General features: G+C 39.2%; 1 protein-coding gene across 1 annotated transcript in view; it reads right to left on the bottom strand.

Annotated features, from left to right (window-relative positions):
- The window catches only part of RGSL1 (regulator of G protein signaling like 1), an 80,489-nt gene that overhangs the window by 17,437 nt on the left and 41,677 nt on the right, over nucleotides 1–21,375 (bottom strand). Inside the window, exons 15-19 of the mRNA XM_077157185.1 lie at nucleotides 19,561–19,690; nucleotides 9,971–10,145; nucleotides 6,129–6,267; nucleotides 5,757–5,881; nucleotides 3,392–3,501 (exon numbers count right to left, since the gene is read on the bottom strand). Of these exons, the coding sequence (XP_077013300.1) occupies nucleotides 3,392–3,501; nucleotides 5,757–5,881; nucleotides 6,129–6,267; nucleotides 9,971–10,145; nucleotides 19,561–19,690 (679 nt within the window). The remainder of the gene's footprint in view (nucleotides 1–3,391; nucleotides 3,502–5,756; nucleotides 5,882–6,128; nucleotides 6,268–9,970; nucleotides 10,146–19,560; nucleotides 19,691–21,375) is intronic.

Raw genomic sequence — 21,375 nt, 5'->3', positions numbered from 1 at the left:
GAAAAATCACATGATCATCTCAAGTGATGCAGAGAAGGCATTTGACAAGATTCAACATCCTTAGCTGTTGAAAACACTTCAAAGGATAGGAATACAAGGGAACTTCCTTAAAATGATAAAGGGAATATATGAAAAACCCAAAGCTAATATCATCCTCAATGGGGAAAAATTGAAAACTTTCCCCCTAAGATCAGGAACAAGACAAGGATGTCCATTCTCACCACTGTTATTCAACATCGTGTTGGAAGTTCTAGCCAGAGCAATTAGACAAGAAAAAGAAATATAAGGCATCAAAATTGGAAGGGAAGAGGTAAAACTCTCACTGTTTGCAGATGATATGATACTATACGTCGAAAACCCTGAAAATGCCACAGCAAAACTACTATAACTAATAAATGTGTACAGCAAAGTAGCAGGTTACAAGATCAACATTCTAAAATCTGTGGTGTTTCTATACACTAGCAATGAACAAGCTGAGGGGGAAATCAGACACGAATTCCATTTACAATTGCAACTAAAAGAATAAAATACTTAGGAATAAATTTAACTAAAGAGACAAAAGACCTATACAAAGAAAATTATAAAAAACTGTTAAAAGAAATCACAGAAGACCTAAATAGATGGAAGGGAATACCGTGTTCATGGATTGGAAGACTAAATATAGTTAAGATGTCAGTTCTACCTAAATTGATTTACAGATTCAATGCAATACCAATCAAAATCCCAACAACTTATTTTTCAGAAATAGAAAAACCAATAAGCAAATTTATCTGGCAGGGCAGGGTGCCCCGAATTGCTAAAAACATCTTGAGGAAAAAAAACGAAGCTGGAGGTCTCACACTGCCGGACTTTAAGGCATATTATGAAGCCACAGTGGTCAAAACAGCATGGTACTGGCATAAAGATAGATATATCAACCAATGGAATCGAATAGAGTGCTCAGATATAGACCCTCTCATCTATGGACATTTGATCTTTGATAAGGCAGTCAAGTCAACTTACCTGGGACAGAACAGTCTCTTCAATAAATGGTGCCTAGAGAACTGGATATCCATATGCAAAAGAATGAAAGAGGACCCGTATCTCATACCCTATACAAAAGTTAACTCAAAATGGATCAAAGATCTAAACATTAGGTCTAAGACCATAAAACAGTTAGAGGAAAATGTAGGGAGATATCTTATGAATCTTACAACTGGAGGCAGTTTTATGGACCTTAAACCTAAAGCAAGAGCACTGAAGAAATAAATAAATAAATGGGAGCTCCTCAAAATTAAACACTTTTGTGCATCAAAGAACTTCATCAAGAAAGTAGAAAGACAGCCTACACAATGGGAGACAATATTTGGAAACGACATATCAGATGAAGGCCTAGTATTCAGAATTTATAAAGAGATTGTTCAACTCAACAACAAAAAGACAGCCAATCCAATTACAAAATGGGAAAAAGACTTGAATAGACACCTCTCAGAAGAGGAAATACAAATGGCCAAAAGGCACATGAAGTGATGCTCAATGTCCCTGGCCATTAGAGAAATGCAAATCAAAACCACAATGAGATATCATCTCACACCCACCAGAATGGCCATTATCGACAAAACAGAAAATGACAAGTGCTGGAGGGGATGTGGAGAAAGAGGCACACTTATCCACTGTTGGTGGGAATGTCAAATGGTACAACCACTGTGGAAGGCAGTTTGGCGGTTCCTCAAAAAGCTGAATATAGAATTGCCATATGACCCAGCAATACCATTGCTAGGTTTCTACTCAGAGAACTTAAGGGCAAAGACACAAATGGACATTTGCACACCGGTGTTTATAGCAGCATTATTTACAACTGCAAAGAGATGGAAACAACCAAAATGTCCATCATCAGACCAGTGGCTAAACAAGCTGTGGTATATACATACGATGGAATATTATGCAGCTTTAAGACAGAATAAACTTATGAAGCATGTAATAACATGGATGGACCTAGAGAACATTATGCTGAGTGAGACTAGCCAAAAACTAAAGAACAAATACTGTATGGTCCCACTGATGTGAACCGACATTAGAGAATAAACTTGGAATATGTCATTGGTAACAGAGACCATCAGGAGATAGAAATAGGGTAAGATAATGGGTAATTGGAGCTGAAGGGATACAGACTGTGCAACAGGACTGGATACAAAAACTCAGAAATGGACAGCACAATACTACCTGATTGTAATGTAATTATGTTAAAACACTGAATGAAGCTGCATCTGAGGTATAGTTTTTTAAATTTATTTATTTTTAATTTTTATTTCTTTCTCTCTATTATCATTTTATTTCTTTTTCTGTTGTCTTTTTATTTCGTTTTCTAAATCGATGCAAATGTACTAAGAAATGATGAATATGCATCTATGTGATGATATTGGGAATTACTGATTGTATATGTAGAATGGAATGATTTCTAAATGTTGTGTTAGTTAATTTTTTAATTAATAAAAAAAACCACAATGAGATATCATCTTTCACCCAACAGAATGGCCATTATCAATAAAACAGAAAGCGACAAGTGCTGGAGAGGATGTGGAGAAACAGGCACACTTATCCACTGCTGGTGGGAATGTGAAATGGTACAACAGCTGTGGAGGCAATGTGGCAGTTCCTCAGGAAGCTAAGTATAGAATTGCCATATGATCTGGCAATACCATTACTAGATATCTACTCAGAGGACGTGAGGGCAAGAACACAAACGGACATTTGCCCACCAATGTTTATAGCAGCATTATTTACAATTGCCAAGAAATGGAAACAGCAAAAATGTGCATCAACAGACAAGTGGTTAAGCAAGCTGTGGTATATATACATATATGTGATGGAATATTATGCAGCTGTAAGACAGAATAAAGTCAAGAAGCATGTAACTACATGGATGGACCTTAAGGACATTATGTTGAGTGAGATTAGCCAGAAACAAAAGGACAAATACTGCATGGTCTCGCTGATATGAACTGACATTAGCGAACGAAGTCGTATAATTTCAGTTAAGAACAGAGGTCATCAGGAGATAGAAATAGGGTAGATATTGGGTAATTGTTTTCTTTTTATTGCTTTTTCTTAATTGATGCAAGTGTTCTAAGAAATGATCATGATGATGAATATACAACTATGTGATGATAGTGAGTTATTGATTATATAACAAGAACAGAATGATCATATGATAAGAATGTTTGCATTTGTATGTGGTTATGTGTCACAAATAAAACAGAAATAAATTAAAAAAAAATGCCTACCCTTCCAGCAAACAAGCTCTGTGAAGTCTTAAGTCTATTCTCCTGGGCCCTCCTTTCCCGCCACATGTCTCCTGTGCTAGAGGAAGGGGCTGAGGGTCCTGGAGGGGTGGGAGCGCCGGGGCGCTTACCTGCACTCCAAGGAGGTTGCTTGAATGGAGGTTTAGGAGGACTTCTTTTCTCCTTGAATTTCTTCCCCCTGGATTGCAAGTAAGATCGTTTTTCCTTCCAGGAACAAAATCTGGGAGAAGAGTAGCCTCTGGTCACAGGGAGAAAATCCCCTAAGGGGGGCTGGAACACTGGGTACAGGGGAAAGCAGGCAAGGATCAGCCCTAAGAGACAGCAGGGGTGGTGTAGAACAGAGAAAAGGAGCAGGTCCTGGCCTCAGGAGTCCCCTCAGGGGACCTACTTTTCAGGCTTCCTCTTTGCCCAAACGGGGCTCCTGTGAGGGCTTGGCATGGGAAGTGTGTAGGGAACCACCAGTGAATGGAGTCTGTGAAGAATGTGCTGCACCCATGCCTGGGGTGACAGCCCCAGGGTGATTGCTTGGGCCTCAGGCTGTGGTATCGCTTTCTAACCCAGCTGGTAAACCAGGTGATCTGACTGGCCTCTGCTCAGGTCCTGACCCCTGGTTTCAATGCTCACTCTCGCTGGGACCTTGATTCCCTCACCCCATTCCCAACAAACCCGTTCCCTGGAATCGACCCTGCTTCCTCACATGAACACAGACTTGTGGATTTTCTGCCTCGTGAGATTTCGTGCCTGCTACCTACAGGCACTCACCATATTCTCCAGCTCTCTCCCCTACTCCCTAATCCCCTGCTATCCCTCCCTCAGCTGCCCTTAGGTTGCCCCCCTTGGAGATCATCTGGGTTTATTTTCTATGCCTCCTTGGCTCCAGGAGTCTTCTTGCTGCCCTCTCCCAAGGGGCAGTCTGTTCTATCAGTTGGCTTCTCCCATCCTACTTGCTGAGCTGGGTCTCCCTCCCATCATGGTTCTCCCAATATGCCAGGGCTGCACTATTTATGGTAGTCAAGAGATCTGGTTTCTAATCCTGGTTTTAGCATTTACCAAGTACGTGATCCTAGACAAGTCCCTTAACCACTCTGTATCTCAGTTTCCTCATCTGTGAAAAAGGGGTAATAATACTTTGCCTCACCCACTTCACAGGCTTGGGAGGTTCATCTGAGATAATATATGTGAACACAATTTGCACAATCTCAAACTCAATTTATAAGAAAACTATGGAAGCAACTGAAGGGCCAACTGTATGAGGATTAGAGATTTCACAGTGCTGTATGAAACACCCCTCAGCTTCCTAAATGCTTATGAAGGAAAACAGAGCATGGACTCAAGCCGGGAGCAGCATATATTTCCCAGAGGTTCTTTAAAATTTTTTTTTAATCCCCCAGAACATTTCAGGAAGCATTTCTATCTAGTTCTGTTTAGGAGAATGAAGGTCAACTCAAGCAGTGCTAGACAGCAATTGATGTTCAAAAAGCTAAGCTCCTTACCTTGAACTGAGGTTTTTCTATTTCTTTCAACCCTGTATTAAATAATGTATTCCCTTAGGGATTAAAATGAAGGCTGGTGACTGGTAAGCAACCTTTACACTTCCGTTTTAATAAAGTAATATTTTTGGTAGAGGAGCCTGGACATTTAATAATCTAAACATTCCAATTAACTTTGTCTGGAAAAATTTCAGGCAGTTGTCCTCTGGCCACCAACACCCAAGGGTCTGCCATCCACCAGGTAGAAGGTAAGAATTGGAGCCATGGTGGAGCAGTGGGCAAATAACCAGCTGCAGTAACGTAGGCCCAGTGTCTTGGCCCAAATCTTGGAGGACAGGTTAAGAATCAGTTAAGCCAAGGGTTACATTCAGTCTGCAGACATTTTGTTTCTTTCATTTGTGTTTTTGTCTCTTGGTATTCACAGATTCCTCATCATGAGTTAGTTACCACATCTACCACTTTAATCTTGGGCGGTATGACATAAAATTCTGAATTTCTAGTTCCTGTTGAAAATAGGAATCTCTGGCTTCTATGTCCCCATCAGTGGTGATGATAGGAGTTTAGGCATGACCCAGTAAAACATTTCTGGCTTACATGCTCTGTGAGGGTCCTTAAGTGCAAGCACGGTTATGTTAGCATGGGGCTATTTCCTCCCCGAGTAGCTGTGGCCTATCCTCACTCCTCAGGTGAGGAACCTGGGCTTGAGAGAATGTCATGCCCTTGGCTCCAGGCAAGCACAGAAACAGGAGCCTGAAATCTAGGCATTCTGACTCCCGGTCTACTTCTGCCTTCTATCTTCTGACTCAGTGTTCAGGGTGAGAGTATGAGCGACAGAGCACCTGTCACGTAGAACAGGCGGGCAGCATTTCAGTCCCCCCAGTGGAACTGGAGACTGAAACAAAGGGCTGGAGGAAGACAGAAAACCCTCTAGAGAGTCAAAGGTGCTTTCCTGAGCTCATGGTCCCTGGGTAGGGGAGACAGGTACCTTTTCCAGAAGTGCATAATGACGGGGAAGAGAGACATGATGGCCCCGTGGAAGATGCTCCGGTCCAGGTGCCCCTCCATGATGGCGGCAAGGATGGCGTCCTTCTGGGACTCAGAGATGTTCACCTGCCCACAGAGCGGGAGCCTGTCACCGGCAGGGCCTCCAGGGAAGGCATAAATCCTCTCTTGGCCCCCAGGACCCTCAAGACTACCCCTGCTCAAGAAGGCAGGAGAAACTTTTCGTGGGGGCTGCTCAGGCAAAGGACATCTGATTGACCCAGAACTTAGGAGGGGATGGACCATTAGATTTCAGGGTCCTTTCAGGGGAAATGCTTCTTGGAAAAAGGCTGAGAGGAGGGGGAGTCCCCTTTACCCTCAGCTTTGGAGGGATGTCAGACTGCAAAAAGAGCCTCAGGATGACGCCAATCTTGGCCCTCATTAGGAGCAGGTCGTTCTCGTTGTATGTCCGGTTGAGCTGCAGTACGTGAGCTGAACTCACCAAATTGTTAAATCTAAAAAGAGGCATGAAGTAGGAAATCAGCAAGAAAAGTTTGAAAGCAGTGATTGGATCAGGTACCAGGCCAGATCTTTTCCCCAGCCTAAGAAGAGGCAGGGCCAATCCTGGGCTGGCTAGCAATTCCATTCATTTAATCATTATTCACCCACTGGCAAATATATACTAAATGAGCACCTACTACATGTCAGAAATTATGCTAGGCACACCTTCAAATGTATTTTTTCACCACAACCCCCCTCATTTATCCCATCCTCCATTCTTTACCCATTGTGACCCCTGAAGCAGTTTTATCTCTGACTATTTCAAGGGCTAAAGGTTAATCTTGTTCTTTTGTTCCTTCTTCTTTGCTGAAACCCCAAATTACCACCACCTTCTTCAGAAGCATATTTTTTCTAACAAATATGTCAGTTATACCTTATATAAAATGGTTTAATTACAGAGTTTTCTTCTCTCAAGCAATTTTAAGTTTTAAGCATTTTAAATTTCCCTGATAGTAGAATACGAAGGACTTTCTCTTATAAGCATGTGTGCCAGTTTGAATCTGTTGTGTACCCCAGAAAAGCCATGTTCTTTAATCTACATTCAACATTGCTGAGTGGGACCTTTCTGATTGTTTTCATGAAGATGTGACCCATCCAATTGTGGGTGGTAACTTTTGATTAGATAGTATGCCAGTTTGAAAGGATTATATACCCTAGAAAAGCATGTTTTAATCCTGATCCACTTGTGGAAGCAGCCATTTCTTTTAATCCTTATTTAGGACTTTAGGTTGGAGACTTGATTAGGTTATTTCCACAGAGATGTGACTTGGCCATTAACCTTTGACTAGAGGGAGATGTGACTCCATTCCAGGTGGGTCTTAATTAGTTTATTGGAATCCTTTAAAATAGGAAGCATTTTGGAGAAAGCGACAGAGCCACAAGAGAAGAGAGCCACGAGAACCAAGACAGCCCACGCAGCCTTCCTTCTTCACCCCCGGGGGAGCTTCATGAAACAAGAAGACTGGAGAGAAAGCTAGCAAACGTTTTGCCGTGTTCTCCACGTGCCTTCCCAGTTGAGAGAGAAACCCTGAACTTCATCAGCCTTCTTGATCCAAGGTGTCTTTCCCTGATGCCTTAGATTGGACATTTCTATAGATTTGCTTTAATTTGGACAATTTCATGGCCTTAGAACTATAAATTTGCAATTTAATACATTCCTCTTTTTAAAAGCCGTTCCTTTTCTGGCATATTGCATTCCAGCAGCTAGCAAACTAGAACTGATGGTTTCTATGGAGATGTGTCTCCATCCATTCAAGGTGGGGTTACTTACTGGAGCCCTTTAAGAGGGAAGCATTTTGGAGAGTGCCAACAGAGCTCACACAGCCAGAGACCTTTGGAGATGCAGAAAAAAAACATCCCCAGGGAACCTTATGAAATGAGAAGAGAGAGCAAGCAGTTGTCACCATGTGTCTTTCCAGCTGACAGAGGTATTCCAGATACATTGGCCTTTCTTGAATCTAGGTATCTTTCCCTGGATGCCTTTGCTTGAACATTTTCATTATGTTAGAATTGTAACTTGCAACTTAATAAATTGCTTTTTTTTTTTTTTTTGCATGGGAATCGAACCCAAGTCTCCAGCATGTCAGACAAGAACTTTGCCTGCTGAGCCATCATGGTCTGCCCAATAAATTGCCTTTTGCAAAGCTACTCCAAAAAAAAAAAAGGAAAGCCATTCCATTTCTGGTATATTGCACTTCAGCAGCCTACAGACTAAAACAGCATGTTTTGTGCACTCATTGATTTATTCTGTGCCACTGTTTCAGAAGTGAACATGGTAAAAGAGATTCAGCTCTCCAGCAGCTTACAATTGGTGAGGGGGAGAAGATAAGTAAATAAATGAATAATTCAATGTCCTATAGAGTGTTATGAAGACAACAAAAGGCGATGACGTGATTAGGAGGGGGGAGCAGTGAGACTTGAATGATGAGTAAAAAAGAGCCAGTCCTTTGAAGATCTGAGGACCAGGGGTCCTTCACACAGAGGTACTAGCAAGCAAAGGCTGCAAAGCAGGCATCTGCTCAGCCTGGCCTGTTGGAGGGACAGAGTGGAGATCTGTATAGCTAGGGCATGGGAGCAGGTGCTGACAAGAAGGAAATGAGCTCCGAGGTGCAGGCAGAGCCCGCTCACATGTAGCCCTTCAGGCAATGGGAATGGGTTTGATCTTTACCCTAGTAGTGAGGGGAAACTACTGGAACATCTTAGGCAGAACAGTGACATGACCCAGTTTATATTTTTTAAAGGTCACTCTAGTCCTTGCACAGAAAATACTCTGTAGAGGGCAAGCAAGAACACAGAGGAGCCAGTCAGGAGGGATGATGGCAGAAGGAATTCCAATGGTAGCAGCAGAGGCTGTTTATTCTGACTGGCCTCCCTTTCCTTGCCCTGACACACCGTCTATCTGACTAACCCCTAGTCGCCCTCCAAAATTCAGCATAGGTGACCTGTCTCCTAGGAGACCTTATTTGAGGCCTCATGTTTGTCTAAATGGCCTTCTTGTGCCTGACTCCACCACAGCACTTGTTTTACCACTTCCAATTTTTATTTGCATCTTGTCTGCCATCCCCATTAGTTTGTGGGACCTTGGAGAAGATAGAACACGTCTTTGTAATTTTTGTGTCTCAAAGCCAAATCTGGTGCTTAATTTAGAGTAAGCAATCAACAAACCTTTGCAAAACAGACCCACATCTCTCTGCAGTAGAAGTCTCTTAACCAAGTGCCCCTAACTGATGCGCTGGGTTACCAGTGCTCTCCATTCCTTCTCAAGAACATGTGATGAGGCTCATGACCTGGAGAGATGGCATGTCCTGGTGGGCCATCCCTAGAACGCCCTCACACATCTATTCCAACCAGTTCAGGCGGATGTTTACTGAGAGTCATGTTTTGTCTGTTGTCCTCGATACTATAATTTGTTGTTTAGTTAAATGGATGAATTATGAACATGAAAAGAAAAGGTGGCTATTGTTTCTCTGAAAATAAATCTAAATGCTTTGGAACATTCCAATAAAGGCAAGTTGTTTGAAAGTAAATTGTTGTTGAATTATGGGGCAAGATGATTTAAAACAGCAAAAAACAAGCATAAAAAATCCAGAAGAACTATATTACTTTGCAGCAATCTTTGAGTTCTTGCTCCATTTTGAAGAAAGCAAAATTGGAATTAGTAGATAGCATTTTGGGTATCATTGAAACAAGAAAGATAATTCCAATCAGTGGAATGACTTTGACTTTATATCGGAAGTTTGACAGGTGAATGAATGTATGCTGATATGTTTTAGCTTACGGTATCTGTTTAATGTCATATACACATACACATAATGCTTATTAGTATAATTCCTGACTTTAACTAAAGGACTACTGGTCCAATAGTGCTACATAAGAATCCTTCTATCATATTTATAAATGATGGGAAAAAATGCTCTACTTCCTGAGAATAAGTGAGCACATTTCAATATTGGGAACTCCAGAATACTGAAGAGCTTTCAGAACCCAAAAGAAAGCATGTTGGAAATTGCTAAGTCACGACATTCAGGAAGGTTTTCAAATAGAGACTCCTGCCAGGCAGACCTGAAACCACTATGCCACTTATAGGGCCAACCCAGTCCTTGCTGAGAGGTAGTAAGGACAGAAAGCCAGGAGGGAAAGTGGATGTGGGAAACTTACTTCTCCATTTCAGAAAAGAAATATAAATCATTGATCAGATAGTTGACAGTGATAATCCTGTGGCCCAATATGCGCCGCCTCAAGAGTGTTATTTCTTCATTCTCATGATCTCCACTCTTGATATTAGCAGGATATATGCCTGGGCGTCCAGCTACGTTGGGAGCCGCAGTGAAATCTGAGCAAGAAAGAAGAAATTAAAATCTGTTTTGACTAAATCACTCTTAAACCTGAAGACTTCAATTTGGGCATAGCCAATGAAGAAAAGGAACTCTGGATCCACCCCTTGGAACTATTGAACTAGGCTGTTGTTGGGCTCAACCTTTTATTTAGACTTGATTGGTAAAAGGACTGCTGAAAAGGCCTTTTGTCCACATTGTGCGACTACACACATACAACACACACACACACAGATCCAAAATCAAAACAAAACCACTAAATACTGAAAGGCGTTTGCCTGGTGCTCATCTAAGAGAAATTTAATCACATTGTAGTTATGCTAATCCCTAACCTTTCCATGGAGACTCGGAAAACTGAACATGCAGATATGACCTTCACAGTGGACTGTATGGTTCTGAAGATGCTTATTCAAGGTTTATTGGGAAACTAATTTAGGAATAAACTATGAAAAAAACCTGAAACATGAGTATAGAAGAAGTTAATAGAAGAAACTGAAGTCAGGAAGCTAAAGAGCACAAAAGAGGTTTGTGCTCTCCTTTACTCATTTGGGAATGAGTAAAGGAGAGCACAGAAGGTTCTAGAAGGTTTAAATTATGTGCCAGAAAAATAAGACACTTATTTTAGGAAGTTTCTTGACTAAAGTATGTCCAAAGAAATCCATCCATATGGATTCTGGTATGAGAAGAGAAAAGTTTGGGGCTGAATCTAACAGGTATACCTAAGTTAATTGCCTACCTGAGTTTAAGAAAATAGCCTAATCTACTCTAAAATGTACTGTTCTCCCCCTAAATCCTTTATTCCAGGTACTGTTTTAGGAATAATTGATGTGGGAATGATGCTCCCTATATAGGGTCAAGGGTTACATGTAAGATGAGAAGGTAACTAAGACATTCAGTAAATGCCTAGCACCTATTATATCCCAAGACATTTCTACATACTAAAGTTGCAATCTCTCTTAGGGCTTGTGTTGTTTTTTTTCCCCTATTATATTGTTTATTTCTTACCCATATTGGCAAAAGATTTAAACAACATGTCACTACAATAGAATGCCTATGGCAAATAAGCCAATGCAAAACTGACCATTAGGATATGGCAAATTAAAGCCAGAATGAAATAAAACCACACACCTTTAGACTGTGGCACAATAAAAAAGACTGATAAAATCAAGTGTTGATGAAGATATGGAGAAACTGGAACTCTTATACCTTTAGTAAGAATGTAAGATAGTGCAATCACTTTGGAGAACTTCAGTTTCTTAAAAAGTGTAAACATATGCCTACTATACATTCCAACCATCCCAGTCCTAAGTATTTACCAAGAGAAATGAAAGCACATGTTGAGTTTTATACGGATATAATAAATTTTACATAGATAGTCATAGCAACTTCATTTGTAACAGGCAAAAATTGGAAACAACCCAAATGCCCATTAATAGGTGAATAGAGGAATAAATGTTAGTAAATACATATTTTGGAATAGTGCTCAGCAATAAAAAGAAATGAACTGTTGATACATTCAACAACATGATACATGATAATGACTAAAAGAAGCCAGGTGAAAAAAGAGTACCTATTGTACAATTCTATTCATATAAAATCCTAGAAAATGAAAACTAATCTACAGTTATTGAAAGCAGATCAGTGGTTGCAGGGGGTGGGAGTGAGGTGGGGAAGGTGAGGGGATGATGTGGAGGAATGAAAAGGAACCGTTGGAAATATTTGAGGGTGATATTTATGTTCATTGTCATGATGGCTGTGATAGTTTCACAGGTGTATGTATATGTCAAAACTTAGCAGGGATGCATAGGTAGCTCAGTGGTTAGAATACCTGCCTTTCCTGCGGGAGACCTGGGTTCGATTCCCAGATCATGTACCACCGCCCCTGCACCCCCACCTCCCCCCAAAAAAACTTAGCACACTTTAAAATATGCAGTTCACTGCATTTCAATTATATCTCCAAAAAGAAGTTTAAAATGTATAACCCCTTTAAAACATCTCATTGCCCATCAAATGAAGCTACAACTCCTCAAGTGGCCCATGAGGTTCAATGTTCTCTAAGCCCTATGACCCCTCAGCCTTATTTCTCACCCCTCTACCCTCCCTACTCTGTCTTTCAAGCATACTAATCTTTCTGTAACTCTGGGTTTTCATATATGCCATTTCCTGTATTTGGAAGTCTTCCCCTTCATCCTTTTCCTGATTTGTTCCCACTCATCCTTCAAAATTCAACTTATTTGCTATTTCCTCCAGGAAGTCTTCCAGTATCCTGGAGCCTATGTTCCTTCTCTCTGTCAGGGATTCTTACAGCATTATGTATTTCCCTTAGTTAATACTAAATAAGCAAACCATTTTATTCTTCTTGTTTTGCTTATTTCCTCCTCTGGAATGTACATTCCATTAAAGCAGGGCCAACATTTGTCTTGTCTATTGTTTTATGTTCAGAATCTAGCCCCGAGCTTAGCACATGGAAGGTGCTATCTATTGAATAAATGAATTGCCATTGAAATCTGAGCCTGGATGCTAAAAGCTTTTTGTGCATACTTCAGCATAATAAGGCTAACATACCCATGACCCAATACAGATTCTTAGTAGAACTGAGGCAAGTACTTTGGGGATCAATAAGGAGAGAACTTTAACTCTGGATGGACAATATAGAGGGTCAGGGATCACGGGAGACCCTCAGGGAGCAGAATGGAGGCAGCGAAGAGATATATTTCAGAGACAAAGTGAGAAAGCATGTTATGGGAGGAAATAAGGTATTCATCAGACCCAAAACTGTACAAAGCTTGAGGCAGATTTTTTAAATGGCATTGTACTCATGGCCTAAACTATTTCAGACAGTAGAGGGTACTCTACTTTTGATCTCAGTTCACAGAAATCTTTTTTATATTTATTTTAGTATAGGCCATACACACATATAGTGATCAAAGAACAAAAGGTGATTTTATGAAAAGACTAATAGAATTAGCAAGACTAATCAATAAGACAGAAGACATAAAAAACCAATGTCGAGATCAAAAGAAATGATATTTACTATGGTTATTGTTATAATAAAAGATCACTACATGTGTGTATATATGTGTATGTATGAATGTGAAAAATTTTTATAAGGATTAGAAGAGTTCATGTGTGAATTCCTGTATGACTAGAAAGTGGAAAATGTTCATAAATATGCTCCCAAACCTATAAGCAATAAAGAAAAAGATAGATAAATTTGACTACATAAAAATTTTTCAAAACCAAACATATTTTCATGACAAAATACAAAAGAAGCAAAGTAAGAACATTACAACCTGTAATTTATAATTTGTAATTATATAACAGAGTTAATATATCTAGTGTTTTAAAACTTCTAATAATGCAGAAGACAATTTTTTTAAAGAAATGAGCTAGAGAAATGAGCAGAGAGTTAACAATAAAAAAGCATTCAAATGACTCAAGTATATAAGAAGATATTCCAATTCACTCATAATAGAGAAACACAAATTCAAAATGTCCTGAGATATCATTGCTTTTCCAGTAAATTGAAAAATTCAAAAGTCTGACAGCATTATTCTGAGGATGAGATTATAATAAATGGGCATTCTCATATGTTGCTGATTGAAATGCAAAATGACATTCTTATGGAAGAGATGTCGACAGTGTTAACCAAAATTACAAATATAATAATCTTTTTATCATGCAATTCTGTCGTAAATGCCTATTTCACCAACACACTGGCAAAATATGAGAAGATTTATGCACAAGGTATTCATCACAGGGGCTACTTGTAATAGAAAAAGAGTGGGCACAATTTAAACATCAATCACTAGGGAACTCCATGAATAAACTATGTTATATCAGTGGAATCGCATGCACCTGGAAAAAGAAATGAGAATTGTCATTATAAATTACTGTATACTGATCTCCAGGAAAGGTGAAGAAATGAAAATAATTCAAAGTGGAGAAAAATGTGTAAACTATGCAACTTTTTAAGAATGGAAGAGGGGATTTGCATATATATATATATATATATATATATATATGCACATACATATTCATATACATATATATCCATGGAAGGTTAAGACATACTGTAACCACAACAAAATAGTTACCCACAAGGGGAAGGAGCAATTAACAACAATAACACCACCAAAAACTAATACTCTTTAAGCAAAGACAACAAAATCAGATACCAACAATATAATACTTATGTAATACTGTCTACTATTTACCAAAAAGTAACAGATATATGAAGAGGAAAGAAACTATGATCCATAACCAGCAGAAAAAACAGTGAATAGAAACATACCCAGAAATGGTAGAGATGATGGTACTGATGGATAAGAATTTAAAGCCATATAAATTCAATCAAGGTTTTAAATGAAGTCATGAACATAATGATTAAAATGGAATGAGAGTTAATATCATGGAAACTAAGGAATCTGATACATATGAGAAAGAACGAATTGGTGGATACTACAGAAAATATTAATGTATTGGGTCAAGGTATAGATGTTAACACTGAAAATAATGAGACATTCATTTGTATAAGTCTGAAGGAAAGGAGGACAAACTAGATGGTGATATACAATAAGTCTAATTCTAGTCAAGAAACAATAATTCATGTCAGATGGCCTTGTTCTGAGTATGAGAAATTTCATGGGAAAATCAAAGTCTACTGAAATTACAAGGACTTGGATGCAGATGATAGAAAAAAACTAGAAAAAAAATTTAAGGCAGTATTAAAGATCCAAAGTAAGTTAAATTGTGTTGATTCTAGTGGGAATAGCCAACATCATACATGGTATTCTCTATCAGAGTTCTAAGATCGGCAAGGCCAATATGAGGTGAGGTATTGGTTAAACCAGGCTATGTGGAAAGGACTCAGGATAGAAATAGTAGAATGGGCTACAGGAAGAGATCAAGGTCCTAGAAACCATTACAATGGCCGAGTTCATAGGGAATTGCGGAAATGGCAATAATAGGAGAGAAGATTGTGTCAGAAGGAGCAAGCACTTCAAAGGAAGATAAGGGCCAATGCCTAATATTGCATATAGACTATTGACTGAGAACTGGAATTAGGTTTAATGAAAGTAAAGAAAATCATGGACCCCTGATAAAAAAAATAAAAGTGATATAAATAAATGGGATAAAGAGAAGTTAAGAAATCCAAAAGAGTGCGCAATTTCCTTGAGGAAAATAGGGCATTTCTGTTGATTGGTGGATAGACTATAACAAAAATAGTCACATGTTTGAAAAGATAAAACAAAAAATTAAAAAATATCATTAGTAGATGTATGAACAATCTTATGTTGATAAGACTGATGAAATGGAGGAATTCCCAGAAAAATATAACTTATGCAATTAACACAAGAAGTAGAAAATCCAAATCATCCTCCAATGACTAAACTAACTGAATCCAAATTTTAAGATCTTTCCAGGAAACATTAACACTAATCATGAGGTCAATAGAATCTTGATATTAAAACTCGACAAGAATTATAAGAAAAGAAAATTAGAGACCAATTTCACTTGCAAATTAAAACAACAATGAGATACCACTACATACTTATTCCAATGATTAAAATCCAAAGCACTGACAACACCAAATGCTGGAAAAAATGTGGAGCAAATGAAACTCTCATTGCTGTGGGAATGCAATATGATACAGCCATTTTGGAAGACAGTTTGGCTGTTTCTTACTAAGTTAAACATGAGCTCACCAGAGGATCCAGCACTCACACTCCCAGGTATTTACCCAACTGAGTTAAAAACTGATACCCATAGAAGGAAAAATCTGAGATGTCATGGGCCCATGACAAACTCCGGGATCTGTCCTGTAACTACTTGCTGAAGAGTGCTTTGTAAACTATTGCTTTTTATTTTCTTTATTTTGTATGCATATCATATTATACAATAAAAAAGTCAAACAAAGAATAAAAAACAAAAAAATTAAACAAACAAAAAAATTGATACCCACAAAAAGTCCTGCAACAAATGCTTATAGCAGTTTCATTCATAATCGTCAAAACTTGGAAGGAACCAAGATGTTCTTCAATAGGTAAATAAATAAACAAAATGTGGCACATCCATACAATGGAATATTATTCAGAGATAAAAGAAATGAACTAACAGTCCTTGAAAAGACAAGGAGAAAGTTTATAATGCATTCAAATGCTAAGTGAAAGGAGCAAGTCTGAAAAGGCTACATACTGTGCAATTCCAACTATATGGCATTGTGGAAAAGGAAAAACCATAGAGACAATTAAAAGATCAGTGCTTGCCACGGGGTTAGGTGTGGGAGATGGAGAGAGATGAATAGATAAAGGCCATTTTTAAGACAGTGAAAATAATGAAAGTAGAGAAAATAATGGACCTCTGGTAGATAAATCTAATAATAGTAGATTCATGACATTATGCATTTGTCAAAACCCACAGAACTATAAACACAGAAAATGAACCCTAATGTAAGCTAGACTTTAGTTAATAATAATGTATCAGTATTGGTTCATCTGTTGTAACAAATATACCACACTAACGCAAGATGTTAACGAAAGGGAAAATTGTTGGGATAGGGGAAAAGGAGAGGAAGTAAATGGGAACTCTGGACTTTTTGCACAAGCTCTGTAAATCTTAAAACTGCACTGAAAATAAAGCCTATAAAGTAATAAATAAAAAATGGAAGAGAAGGAAAAAAAAGTGGCAAGAATGTACAGCTCTTGAGGATTTTTGTTCCAAAGGGAAACAGAAAAATGTTTCAGATAATTGGAGGGGAATGTTAGGCTCAAGTTAGGTGTTATTATTTTTTTAGTCAAGAGATATGAGGCCATATTTGGTGCTGACTGAATCATCCAACAGAAAAAATTAAGATGCACAAGAAAATTGCTTGCAGTAATGATATTCTTGAGTGGCTAGGAGGGGATGAATGCTTACTTAGGAGCAAGAATGGGCACCTGACTCCCTGGAACACGAAGGTATGAGTTCGGGGGAGTTTGAGTGATTTAGTGATGAAAAGCTATGAAAGTTCTTTTCTGATTGCCTCTGTTTTCTTGGAAATAAAAACGCACACTCTGGCCTGAAAAAATCAATAGGATTAATGAAGCGGAGGTCCCAAGAGGCTTAAAAATTTGTTTGATTCAGGATAACATAGGAGGAGTATGAAAACATATGTACATTTTAAAAGACAATAAAATAAACGAACACCTGCGTTCAAGATGGCAGTTACCTCCTTTGAGGGTAGGGAGTGTGCTTGGAGAGCAGCACACGGGGTTGCATGGGTTATGCACTTTTCAATTTCTTGGCTTGGCTCTTGGTTGCTTGTACACTCGCTTGTGTGTGTACTGAACTTCATACCAAAAGAGCTGGAACAGTAGACTGACTGTCCCCAGGCTCTTCCCTGCGTGGAAGAGGAACTGGAAGTCAGGCAGCCATCCCATTGGGCTGCATAATCACTTTTCTTCCTGGGCTCTCATATGATGCTGGGGAAGCAGGAAGTCAAAGAAGGGTGGAACTGGACCTGCTGCCAATCTGGGGCATGAGGGCTTGAGCTGATTTTACATTAAAGAAGAACAAATCTCACATCCTAAATTAATGGTGATAAAGCAGTTTATATTAGATACATAAAAAAGTTTTTACAAAAAAAAATATGAATACTAAAACTCCATCAGAAAAAATAGACAAAGGATATGAACAATTCAAAAAAGAAAACACATGGGAGCCATTTTCTCTTTCCTTTCATTGGCTCCGGCTCCCACCTACTTTCTCTCTTTCGCTTTCCCACCTATCTTCTCCCTGCTCCCTCACCCCAACAAACCTGTTCAGCTTTGGAAAAAAAAAAAAAAAAGAACACACATGACCAATAAATATATTAAAGGATGTTCGGCTACTAATTAAATATACAAAAATAGGAATGGCATATTATTTTTCATCTACTAGATTGCCAGTCTTTTAAAACGTACAATGCCAATTGTTGGTGAGTTCGTAAGGAACTAGGGATTCATTTATACTGCTGGTGAGAGTATAAATTGGTGCAATGTTGTTGGAGGGACAAAATTTAACTTTTCTTAACCTTTTACCCAGGATTTCCATCTTAAGGAATTTTGTATTGTAAAGAACATACAAGCACAAATTATGGTTGTATTTTTTTCAGCATTGCTTGTTAAAACAAAAACGGAGCAACTCAGAAGTCATTAAGTGAGATATAACTCAGTCTCTTTGCAGGCACTTTCCTTCCATCTCATTAATCTCTAGTCCAATCGGCCTGATTGCAGTTCTTTCACTGCACCATTCTTTTTATTTTAATGTTCTGCACATACCTGGAAATGTTATTTTCTGGAAGAAGTCTCTTCCATAAACCACTTGACAACTTAGGGTCTCCCTGCACTTATCATCAGGCTCACTCATCACAATTATGTATTGGCAACATAAGGGCTAACCCTCCTATAGTACGTACCATGTGCCAAGCCTTGTTCTAAAACATGTATTAGCTTACAGTCCTCACAACAGCCCTATGAGACAGGTACCATCATTGTTCCCATCCTATGAATGAGAAAACTGAGGCACAAAGTCACTTTCCCAACATCATTTCACTAGAAAGTGGCAGATTCAGACTCAAGAATCTGGCTCCATGTGTGGCTCTTATTTTCTGTCCCACCCACAGCATTATAGGAGACATGAGAGCAATTCCTATGCTGCACGTTCACTGATGTATCCCCAGCACTTGGCAGAGTACCTACCACAAAGCAGATCCTAGAAAAGCAGGATGAATGAATGAATGAATGAATGAAGTAGTTGAACACATTTGTACAATGGACACTCTTTGGCAGTCAAAACAGCAAAGCAGATATAAGCATACTGATATGAAATGGTATCCAAGATACAAGTACATAGAAGCAAGTTGCAAATACAGTATATTTCAAAATGACAGAATTTATATTATGTAATTATATCATAAAGCTATATGATGGAAATATGAGAAATTATATACATATTAAAATACACATAGAAAAATAATCAGGAGGCAAGTTCACAAAGGATTAAAAATGTTATCTTTTGAGGGCTTTTCACTTCTATACCATATACTTCTGTAATTTTTATTACTTTCTGTTTTACAAACTATAAAATAATGTAAAAGAACTTCCTAAAGACCAAATTACACAACAGAAGGAAAGAGTTTTCGCAAAATGGAGAATCTAGCATATTCCTTGAACTAAATCTTTCCCACTTTGGCTGTCTCCCTAAGCAGAAGCCACTGAGATTGTACCCATCTCTAGTCAAGCCTGGGCTTGGCTGTGCATCCAGGAGTTCTTGCTAGTCCTCAGGGTGATGGAGACACGCCACGGAGCAGTGAGCTCTGTAGCTTCTTATCTGGGCTAACATTCATGGCCAAAACATGAACAGGGAAGGGAAGTACAGAGTGAAATTACTTACTTTCCTTGTTATTGTGCATTTCCAGGTGAAGATAGTCTTCAAATTCTTGGCGCTTAGTGGGATCCAGCATAAACCTGCGGTACTTGCAAAAGCTCCTGATAAAGCTGACCATTTTAAGCCAGCCCTTCTTCTGAGGAAAGACAGGGGGGTATGACATTTTCAGTAGTATAGCTGCTGTTTACTGAGATGCTAATATGTGCCAGAAGCTTGACATTCATTACATTTGGTCCTCACTACACTCCCATGCAGGAATAATTTTTAGCTTCATCTTTAAGATGAGGAAACTCAAAGCAGAAACTTTGCATGAGCTGCCCCAGATTCAGCTGCTCATGGGTGGAAGAGTCCAGTGCCAACCAGTCATGAATCAGGCCAGTGGCCGAGCTCCTTCCACCAGTTCCTCAGCGATGAAGATTTGCTTGCAGTGACTGGCAGAAGGAGTGCAGGAGCTAAAAGTAGTGAGGATCAGAGCACAGAGTTAAGTGTGACCCACAACACAATAATATCAGGTAGATTTTGAAGTGAAGAAACAAGAAAATGAGTCCAACCACTTCCAAGCATTTAAAAAAGAAAAGTACAATCACATGCACACACATACACACTCACACCTGAAAATGCATTTTATAAGTTTCTTCCTCAGTTTCTTAATAGGTGCTCAGTGGCCATTATCTGGTTCATTTTTTCCTTGAGAAATTGGTATTTAGAGCCAGAAAGAAACTTATAGGTCATCTAGTTCAGCTATCTCATTCTGTAGAGAGGAAACCAAATCTCAGCATGCCTTGAGAGAGTCAGTAATGAAGAAGAAAAAGCACTTAGATTTGCGATCAGAAACTTGGAGTCTAACTTCTCCCTAATTGTGTAATTTGGTCAGTTAATTTGAGTCTCAGTGTTTCCATGTGTTCAGTCCTGAAAACAATAGCTTTCAGGATCATGGTGAGGGCCAGAGATTATACATGGAAATCCTGACAAGGTGCTTGGCACATAATAAGCATTTAGTACCTGTGGGCTTCCTTTTCTCTTTTCTTTATCTAAGACCACAGAGCAAGTGACAGACCTGAAATTAAAACTAAGTGCCCTGGTTCCAGGTGGAGAATTCTTTTAAATATCCTACGTGGTCATTCATGGGGACTTGACCTGGAGTGGGTTCACATGTGGAGGAGAAAGGTAGGGGATGTGGAGGGGATTGTCATTTCTCTGGAATAGTGCGTAAGTAGGCTCAGGCACTATTTTCAGAGGTATCTTAGCATGAATTTAGGAGTCAGGCAGAGCTGGGCTTAAGTTTTTCTGAAACTAACAACCCTACAACATATTGAGGAAGTGATTATATGAGGGGACGTTTCATTTTCTTTGTTTATACCACAGGTCGAGACTTCCTGCTTCCTTTCTCCTCTCCCCCCATGGCAAAGGAGTAAGACAGATAACCGGTAAGTTTGGAAGAAGGAAATGGGCATGCCCTGCTTTTAGCCCTGTGCATTCTCTCGCTGGGATTTGCTTGTCTGCAAGATATTTGTGTTCATCCTGCCTTTTGTCCTGTGGTCAGGGGCTCGGCCTGAAATGGGGAGGCCTAACTTGTTCAGGCACGCCAGTGACTTCACGTGTACATCAGTCTAAGCTGGGTGCAGAGAGGGTTGGCAGACCCATTTGGCTTCGTGACCAATCTTTGCCCTCCAAACCAGCTTCTGGCAGTAATAAAAGTAACATTTTGATTTCCATGTATCTGACCCCTGTGCCTATCTCTCAGTTGGTTGTGATCATGGATTGAAGAGAAAGTGGCTTCCTCAAGTTCCCAGAAAAACAATTTTTCTGAGCCTCAGATAC

The sequence above is a fragment of the Tamandua tetradactyla genome, chromosome 4 (assembly GCF_023851605.1).
Source record: "Tamandua tetradactyla isolate mTamTet1 chromosome 4, mTamTet1.pri, whole genome shotgun sequence".
Classification (NCBI taxonomy): domain Eukaryota; kingdom Metazoa; phylum Chordata; class Mammalia; order Pilosa; family Myrmecophagidae; genus Tamandua; species Tamandua tetradactyla.
The sequence above is the reverse complement of the archived record's forward strand: the minus strand, read 5'-3'. Positions and strand labels throughout refer to the sequence as shown.